Genomic DNA, 10,000 nt, shown 5'->3' with positions numbered 1-10,000 from the left:
TAGTAGTAGTCACAGTATTAATGATGTTTTACTCATTACCTTTTATTATTATTACTTCTATTACTACCTCTACTACTACTACTGTACAGGTAAATTATATTGTGAAAGGGAAAGTTCAAATTTACCGAGGATACTGTGAAAGCCATAAAAAGGAGGGTTCAGGTTTGTTTGTTTTTTTATCAGATGTTATTAGATAGCTCCTCTGTATGGACAATAGGGTACAGTACCTGAAGAGGGATCAGATATCATTTGAAATAAAGTATTTGATAGTAGATCTTTGTAATTTAGTTTTCTATATTTTAAGCTTCTTGCATACTGTCATCTGATTTACATTGTTTTTAATCTTGCTTTAACCGGGTGGATCTGGGGGCCTAAAAGCAGGGCATTAGGTTTACTTGAGTGGCTGCTCACCCAAATGTGTGGATTGTAGGCCCAGCCCACATGAACACTTCTGTGGTGTCAAGACTCCTTACCTCCCTTTTGTCATTATCTCTTTTTTGCATAATTGATTTTTTTTTTTTTTTTTTTTTTTTCCCCCTATTTTTGAAGGTCTACATTTATTATTTGATATGCAGTATCGAGATGTTAATGGAATGTTTTCCTTAAATTGACTACATATCATCTCTTTTGGTAATCTATAGCTCTGCTAAATAACAAGTTTTTAGTTTTTTTAGTTTTCAGTAATTAGTTTTTTAGTTTTCTGTAACACACCCTGTTCTGCCAATAATGGAAGTCAGGAATAGGATCTTCAGCTTCCTACCAGGAACTAGCACTAGTCCAACCATTGCTCAAGGATGGTACATTACACTCTTGTTTACTGATGTAAATAATCCAAGAGCCCCTTCCTAAATGCCCATCAAAAAAATGACGGCACATAATTCCTCATTTCTCATAATTGTAATTCCATATCTTAAAAGATTCAGAATTTGATATTTTGAACTTATGTCCTTGGTGCAGAGGCAGATCTGTATATGTTTGGTTGCCTAGATATAAGGCGTAGATCATCTGTCCACTTCCCAGAGACATATTGTCCTCCTGCACCTTATCTCTCTTTATGCTGCAAATTGGAGAAGAGCTCTTCACTCATTGCTGCCTTCAGTTTGGTGTTCTTTTGGTTTTTGAGTTGTTAAAAAATATCAAAACATCCATAGATGTTCCCTGACCATGGAGTAATGATACACACAGCCCTCTAGTTAAGGATTAAAAGTCCATAAAAATTCCCCTCTCCTTATCTTTCTTGTTTCCCTTCTTTCTTTTCTTGTCTTCAGCCTTTGTAGCCATATTGCACTTTAATTCAGACTTGCTGAATTTATACTATATGTGAGATTTTTTTCCTTTCTTTAAAAGTCTAAAGAAATCTTAGCCTACAGCACTTATTTTTACTGAATTTCTATATGTATTCTTTGTTTTGAGTAGTGTCATACCTACATGACCTTAAAGTTCCTATGACAGGAATTTAAACATCTCTGACTTTCTCTCTCCCTCTCTCTCTTCTCTCCTCTCTCTCCCTCCTCCCCTTCCTTCCTTCCTTCTGTCTACTTTCCTCCATCCCTGCCTCACATTTTCTGACTCTTTTCCTTCCCTCTTCCCCCTCCCTCACATTGGAAAAAGGAAATCAGTAACTAAATCAGATAGCTAAATTCAAATCCCATACTCTCTTTTCTCTACAGAACGGCAGCCCAGTTCAGCAAGGCTCTGAGGCCGAGGGACGAGACAGTGATGAGTTTGAGGTTGTTTGCCCTTCAAAGAATCCAGGTAAGGGAAGAAGGGAGGTAGGAATGTATGTGTGATAGAGGGCGAGGGGTGTTCTAGTTGAATTTTTTTTGTTTTTGTTTTGATTAGAGATGGTAACAGGAATAGTAAAAATAAAAGTACATAGAGAGAATTAGGTGTTTGAGTCTCCTTAAAGGTATGGAGTTATAGATGTTTGCAAATAGGTTTTGATAGATAGAATAAAAAAGAAATTGAGTATGTAAGTGTACAGTTAAATAGATTTGCAGACAGGTAAATTGACTGACAAGAAGTTGATGTTGTGAATAAGTCATAAATATTTGTGTGTATTTGTTCCCACATTTTATCTTCCTTATATTATACATCGTGGCATAAGACTCTCCATCAGGGGTGTTTATTTGTGAGGTGAAGTGTGTAGACCCCTTAACCTGAGATCAGAGGTAACCATAGATTATACAAACACCTGGCTAATGTGCTGATTCACTTTGCCTCCCCACACTACTTTTCATTATTTTGGTGATTCTTCCTTTTCATTATTTTTTTCTTTTCATATTTTTTTTTTTTATTTCTATTTGTCATAATTTTCTTTGGTATATTTCATTTAGGTGTATTGATTTTTTTCAAATTTGTTTTTATTTCTCTGTCTTCTTAGATTTTTTCTTTGAGTTCTAATCATGGACATTATTAACACTATGCTGGAATTTATTACTGCAGCTTTGCTTCTCTTTTCCTCCCTTTTGACATTAAGAAAGGCCTGTGAATGCCACATTAACTCATTTTCATTGAGGTCTCTCCCTTTTGCAATGGCAAAGACATTTGACTAGTACCCCACAGGGGGAAATACGGCATGTGGTCATACTTATTTGAGTGTTTTGGGGATAACAAATGCAGACTTTTATTGTTTCCTTTCTTTTTTACTTTTGCAGTTAATGAAGAGACTAGTAGAAAGCTATCAAGAGCGTGTGATGAGGATACCGTCCTTCGGCAACGTGTCCAGCCTGTCGACGTTGAGCCTTAGAGGGCATCGTTGGGACCGTAGAAGCATAACGAGAAACTAATCTTTCCTAGTGTGTGCTGGGAGATCAAGCCTCATACAGTTTTATTTTTGCAATGTTAAAAAAATGGGAAAGATTGATTGTAGAATTATCAATATTGTTTTTGAAAATTTTGTTCCTGTGTGATTTTGTCTTTTGTGTGGGCCAAAGCAACTGTTTTTTTTTTTTTTGTAGGTGAAATGATTGTTTTATTTGTTATCTTTAGTATAGTAAGAGCAAAATTGAAAATATGTAATGATACACTGAATGTATAGATGTGTATTAGATTGGAGTCAAATATGGCAGTTTTAGAACCGAATGGTACCTCAGTTACTGGCATTGATGAAATAATACAAAAAAAGTTACTGTATTTCAAGCTAACTGTAAGTCTTTAACTGATGTTGCTCAGAGTTGCAAGTTCTTTCTTAGACATAGCAGCAGTATTATAGAGGTAGTCCTTCAGTTCCTCCATCCCCTTTCCAGATCTCTCTCTCCTCTCCTCTCCCCTCTTTCTCCACCTGCTCCCCCTCCCTCCCCCCTCTCTCTCTCTCTCTCTCTCTCTCTCTCTCTCTCTCTCTCTCTCTCTCTCTCTCTCTCTCTCTCTCTCTCTCTCTCTCTCTCTCTCTCTCTCTCTCTCTCTATTTATGATTCTCAAGCAGTTTTTTATATGTTGTGTTCATTCATAGATTTGTCAAGTAGAAGTAAGCTTGGTCTCCCTTGTAAAAGCAGTCGATAGAAAGCCAGTCTCCATAATTACAATGTTGCTTGTTTGTATTTGCATTTTCTGTAGCAGTTTTGGTATGTTGTGCTTGTGCATTGAATCACTCAGGTGCTTTTATTGTAAACATTGTATAAGTAAGATGTAGAGTATCCCATTAATTTGTGTGTGAGCTTTGTTTATGTACACTGTCGAAAGAAGGGCTTCCCTGTTTGGGATAAATTTTGGGTAAGCTCACATTTTGAGGAGAGATAATAGGTTAAGTAGTGAGAGAGAGAGAGAGAGAGAGAGAGAGAGAGAGAGAGAGAGAGAGAGAGAGAGAGAGAGAGAGAGAGAGAGAGAGAGAGAGAGAGAGAGAGAGAAGCGAGAAAGCGAGGAGTGTGCGTGTGTGTGTGTGTGTGTGCGAACAGCGTACATGTGTATGTGTGCGCGTGTGTGCACGCTTGGATTGGACAACTCCTGGGATTATCTTGCATTTCTTTGGAATTTTCTGTGATAAAAGAACCAAGGAAGAAGAGTATGTGTGTGTGTATGTATATATATATATATATATATATATATATATATATATATATATATATATACACACACACACACACACACATATACACACAAACACACACATATACACATATATGTATGTGTACATATAAACAAATATGCATTCATACATATTTACTTACATACTTACATGTTAACATATTGTAGAACTTAATACTCGTAAAAGTGACAAAAAACAAAATCCAAAGATTTTAGAATAGAGAGAAAATGAAGATTTTTATTCTTGCATTCAAATTACAGTTCAAATTACAGAAAAATTATATTTGTGTACAAGGTGAAACATTCCACAGAAATTTAGGTATTTTGATTCTGTGACACAGCGTGCGATGATAAAGATAATTTAGCTTGTAACGCGTGCCTTATGTGCATTATCATGTGATATGTAGTATTTTATTATATAAGTGTACCAAGTATATTTTATTCATATATTTGTACATTATGGTTATGTCCTAGAGCATATATGTTACGAAATTATGTTATTAGAGAATATATAAATCAAATATAGAAATTGCAAGTTTTTATTTATGATCAGGTTTATGTATGTAGATCTTGAAATTCGGTGATTGTGGTCTGTAGGTTTTGAAAAAAATTGTGAAATTAATAAAAAGATGGAATTTCTTGTGTTAGATTTTCTTTTATGTAATGAAAATAATTCACTTGTGTGTGTGTCTATGTATTTGCTTGTGTCTTGTGTGTGTTGCATGTTTATGTGTATGTGTGTGTGCCTTCATATTGATAATAGCACAAAAGGACAATTTCTAAAGATACAAAAACACAAGAATAATTTCAAGAATAATAATAAATCATAGACATAATTGATGATATAAATGTCATGTATGATAATATCAGTGATATATATAGGGACAATATTTTTTTTTTTTTTTAGAAAATCACATGGGCAATAATAACATACAAGAAATAACACATGAACAGTTGATTAATATTGCATTCTGTTGGGGGGGAGGGGGTACTTGTATTTCCAAAAATTATACAATGAAACCGGGAAAAAAAAGGGAAAAAATAGAGATGACAGGAGGAATCGGAGGGAAAATGAACAGAAAAGGTAAGTAACGAAGTAGGAATGGAATGCAAAGAGGAAGAGGAAAAGGAAGGGCATATTTACACGTTCAAAGGATACCTGCCTTTAATGACAAAGACAAAAAAAACAAAAAAAAAAAACGCTTTGCAACATACAGGATAAAATATGTATTTACATGTTAGTTGGCATTATTATTATTGCGATTATCATTGATATATTTTTTGTCATCGAGATTATTACCACTATTATTATGATTACCATAGTTATTATTATTATTATTCCCCCCCAATCCCTTGCCCGTTGTTGTCGTGGGGGGGCTTAGGAGGCGGAGACTGGGACCCAATGCTGGGGAACTCCCCAACCTTGGGACTCAGCCCTCGACTCAACAAATTTTGCATGATTTTTTTTTTTTTTTTCCCTCCCCCTCCTACTTTTTCCTTTCTGTCCCTTCACCAACCCCTTCTAGTATCCACTTCCTAAGGTGTGAGAGCCGTGCTGAAAGAATGAAAGGCTGACTTTGTGCCAGTCCTGAACGGCCTGAGGGAGCCATGGGCACGGTATTCCCCAGCTTGTCTAGCCCTTACCCCTCAAGCGACCCTGAGGGGTGGACGGTTTCTCTCCCCAACATACTCCAGGCTTATCACGGCCAACAATGAATAACCATTAACCATTAACCATACCATTATTAGAGGCAATCAGGCTTGCCTCTTCATCAAATAGCTCCACCAATTCAAACTCGCCCGATTCCCTGACCCCAGGCTCTCCTTTGACCACGGTTCTGAACACTACAACTAATACCCCCTCCTCAATGCCGACTAGTACAGTATCCACCCTAATCAACACCCCAGGAGACATTTCTACTCCCAACATGCTCAACTTCAAAAACTATACCCCCACAACCTTCTTCATCAACTACCCCATCCTCCCTTATTACTACCTTACAACCTTATTGTCCACCTCCCCATAACACTACCTCCCTCAACACTACTCCCTCTTCCACACGCCCCCGTCCTTCTACTACCCCCATCTCTACAAAATTCTTAAATACTCTATTTAGCCCAGCCAAATGGGACCGATTTTCGTGATCCCTCCCACAACGTCTCGCACTTTCTGCTTTGACAACCTGTTTTCATTCCTCAAATGCATATACATCCTTCACTTGATCTAACCCCTATACATTACCTTACCCAACCTTAACCCATTTACTCGTCAATTCCTTTGCCCAGCTTTGACAACTAATCACTAACTCAACCAGCCCTTCACTACCATTTACTATAGTGCTACATGACCTTAGATGTCTAGCACATTTATTTTGCTTTTAACCATTAACCATTTTCAAGGGATATCAGAAGCATCAACAGTTCAAGGTTAAAGAGGAAAATCTTGTGATCATAACTTGTTTTTTAATCCACAAAATCAAAATTCAAATTCCGAATATTTTATTCAAAACAAAACTGTTCCGTAAAAAAAAGTATTAAGCAACAGAAAAAAGTCATAGTTGTATATGTGCGTGCGCTTGCGCGTGCGCGTGCGCGTGCGTGTGCGTGTGCGTGTGCGTGTGTGTGATGATAAAAAGGATAGTTAATTGCAAACGATAAAATAATGAAAATAATGTACAAGAGGGCAATAACAATAATGTCACTTAGCAAATTATCCGTTGAAAATCTAGAAAAAAACATATATCAACAACACGTAAGCAAAAAATAAATCAGTCGCCTTTATTACATAAAATGTCTTATGCGTACTGGAAGCAAATCCTGTTAATAACGGCTACACTCAAAATTAATTTGAATCTGTCAATCTCACCATATATCCGTTATCAGGAAGGTGCCGATAACAGCAACAATAATATATAACAGAAACAGCAATATCCACCCCGCTGAACCCCAAACCGATAAAGGAACCCCCTCTCCCACCCCCGGGCAACGGTAAGGAAAGGAGAGAAACTCTAAAGGTATTCTTTCCCTTCTATAATCCTGCAACTTCTGGCACTCCACTTCCTGTTCCTTCGATCGGCATTTCTACCGAAAGGAAAGGCGAGCCAGCTGATAATTCTGCGTCCTCAGCAGTGTAACACCGCCTTGTACAAGGGAGGAACGTTGTCAAAGCCACAACACCAGCTCTTTTATACTTTGTCTCATGCTGAAGCTGTTCCTATTTCCCAGCAAATGTCCCAGCTCTTCCTGCCACCAGTGCTTTCGATCCTGTTTAACTTTTTTTTCAGCCACGTCTGGTCCGAAGCTCTTTTATTGTTTGCTTTTCAATATTTTTTTACAGTAATCTTTCATAATTGTGCTTTACTCTTATGAAACCACCGCCTCCATGATTCTCGTGTTCTCAGCATTGTATTATAGTATTCTTGGCCGTAAGTCAATTTTGGGTCGTTGGTTCATTGAGATTTCTAACTATATCTTGGCATATATCAAGAGAAATCACTATAATTAATTCTAGAATTTAATGAATACATTCCAAAGGGTTTATCATACAGATATGTGGTGTCTGTTTACAAAACCATTTTCATGTAGTAGGTCCACTGGTCGCAGTTACCCAGTCTGTTAGTTGTTTAAGGCGTTGCCGTTTAAATATAGTATCAAGAACGGGCACTTTATATTTCCTTACTCAACGTATTTAAACATATATACGTACAAACGCACACCCATAGATAGATAGAAATATAGATAGACATAAAGACAGATAGATTGCTATATGGATAAATAGATAGACATATATAGATGTGCGTACATATGTCGGCTGCCTCATGCCTTTTGCCGCACTCACTCCAAACCCACTCTTCCAACCTAATCCTCCATATTTCAAACTCATTCCTCAACCCATTCATCACCCTCCTTCCCACTCCTCATATCCCAATTTACTCCCCGCTTCACTCCCTATTGCACTCCCTACTCCCCATTCCTCCTTTCACTCCTTACTCCCCACCCCCTTCCATCCCTCACTCCCCACTCCCCCACTCCCCGGACACCTCCTCGTAGACAAGCACGACCGCGTCCCTTCCTTCCTCAAGAACCTTCTCAATGGTTGTGTTTCTTCCTCTCCCGTCAAACTCGCTGTAAGTAAACCATCCCCTCCCGTTCGACCTCCTGCAGGCGGCTGCGAAGGAGGAGGAAGGGGGGGAGGGGAGGGTGGGATCCGTGGGGTCCTTCCGGCTGCAGACGCCTCGGAGGGAATAACACGCCTCGGTTCCCCCCTTCGCCGTCCTGGAGGAGGGGGGGTGGAAATAGAAAGGACTGGTTAAGCAATATGTAGCGAGGGAGACAGAGGATGTGTGTATGTGTGTGTGTGTGTGTGGGGGGGGGGGGGTATATATATATGATAGAAAAATGTCTGTATGTATGTATGTATGTATGTATGTATGTATGTATGTATATATGTATGTATGTATGTATGTATGTATGTATGTAGAGAGATAGATAGAGAGTAGAAGAGAAAAAAAAAAAAAAACATCCATGCAGATAGATAAAGTAATGAGTAGTTAAAGAAAGATAAGCAGATACAAACACGAATAAAATGATAGGTAAATACAAACAGATGCATAAAAAGGCAAACAGACTGAAAGAGAAGCGTAGAGAAAGAGAGGCGTAGAGAAAGAGAGGCGTAGAGAAAGAGAGGCGTAGAGAAAGAGAGGCGTAGAGAAAGAGAGGCGTAGAGAAAGAGAGGCGTAGAGAAAGAGAGGCGTAGAGAAAGAGAGGCGTAGAGAAAGAGAGGCGTAGAGAAATAGAGAGAGAAAGCAGGTAAATCTTACGTCATATAAGGACTATTTCCCCGTAACTGCAGCACTGGCGGGAAAACCACGCGGGTCTTGTCTACGCCTCCATGGTGCACCCTGGAAACAAAAGAACGTCGTAATTGTCAAAACAAAAAAGAAAAAAAAAGAAAAAAAAAACAGAGTAACGGTAAAGTTATATAAGAATGGAAGAATCGAAACAGTAGCAAACAAAAGCAATTACAACAAAGGAAAATCTGAAGGATAAACTAAAAATGAAAACATGGAAAAATATACAAATATTAAACAAATGGTTACGATGATGATGATAATAACAATAGTTATAATGATCATGAAACTGATACATAAATGAACAGATAAATAAGTAGATAAATGCAAAGTAAGGAACAGCTAAAACACAAGACATGAACAGTTAAGAAAACCAAAATCAGAAGAGTTATAACATAAAGAAAAAAAGGAAGAATTAAAAAAGAAAAGAGTACAGAAATAAAACAGGATACAAATGAACAAAAACGGTAGAAACGAAACGAAAAACAAAAAACGACAAACGGCGCGTAAAAAAATATGGGTGATAAAACAAAGAAAAGCAGCGTGAATTGAAAGCAATATATAAGCAATAACCAATTTATAGTGGAGATAGGATTTGTTTTCCATTTACTATGAAATTCAAAAAAAAAAAAAAAAATGAAGATGTAAACGACAAAAATGATGATGAAGTTGTTAACGTCAATGTAGGAATTACCGATTCAAGTTTAGCAGCAGGACTTTGGGCAACTTCACAGCCGTTGTCTCGTAGATGCATGAATGGCGGATTTCGCAGGGCCGGCAGTGCCACTCGATGCTCTGAGTCCGGAAGTGCTGCTGGAGGAGGTCCTGGAACACAGGATTAAATATTTCCGTGTTAATGTGTGCAAATACTTGTATAAAATTATGCATGTATGCATTATCATTCACATTTAAATTTACAAACATCTGTTCACACACACACACACGCATATATATATATATACACACACTAACACACATGTGTATATGTATATGTGTGTGTGTATGTGTGTGTATGTGTGTGTGTGTGTGTGTGTGTGTGTGTGTGTGTGTGTGTGTGTGTGCGCGCGCGTGCGTACATACTCAAACAATGCTAGCCATAATGTGTCATGAGAGGCTTACACATGCCG

The 10,000-nt window shown here is 37.9% G+C and overlaps 2 protein-coding genes across 3 annotated transcripts in view; one reads left to right on the top strand and one right to left on the bottom strand.

The window, feature by feature from the left end:
* Window positions 1–4,665, top strand: part of LOC125034199 (seipin-like) — a 22,215-nt gene extending 17,550 nt beyond the window's left edge. For both annotated transcript variants that reach the window (XM_047625895.1, XM_047625896.1), the window contains exons 8-9: window positions 1,671–1,755; window positions 2,658–4,665. In XM_047625895.1, coding sequence (XP_047481851.1) covers window positions 1,671–1,755; window positions 2,658–2,749 — 177 coding nt within the window. In that variant the 3' untranslated portion in view covers window positions 2,750–4,665. The remainder of the gene's footprint in view (window positions 1–1,670; window positions 1,756–2,657) is intronic.
* Window positions 4,666–7,523: 2,858 nt separating this feature from the next.
* Window positions 7,524–10,000, bottom strand: part of LOC125034071 — a 9,353-nt gene continuing 6,876 nt past the window's right edge. Inside the window, exons 9-11 of the mRNA XM_047625712.1 lie at window positions 9,568–9,698; window positions 8,844–8,924; window positions 7,524–8,298 (exon numbers count right to left, since the gene is read on the bottom strand). Coding sequence (XP_047481668.1) covers window positions 8,034–8,298; window positions 8,844–8,924; window positions 9,568–9,698 — 477 coding nt within the window. The 3' untranslated portion in view covers window positions 7,524–8,033. The remainder of the gene's footprint in view (window positions 8,299–8,843; window positions 8,925–9,567; window positions 9,699–10,000) is intronic.

The sequence above is a fragment of the Penaeus chinensis genome, chromosome 17, assembly GCF_019202785.1.
Source record: "Penaeus chinensis breed Huanghai No. 1 chromosome 17, ASM1920278v2, whole genome shotgun sequence".
In the NCBI taxonomy this organism is placed as follows: Eukaryota; Metazoa; Arthropoda; class Malacostraca; order Decapoda; family Penaeidae; genus Penaeus; species Penaeus chinensis.
The sequence above is the reverse complement of the archived record's forward strand: the minus strand, read 5'-3'. Positions and strand labels throughout refer to the sequence as shown.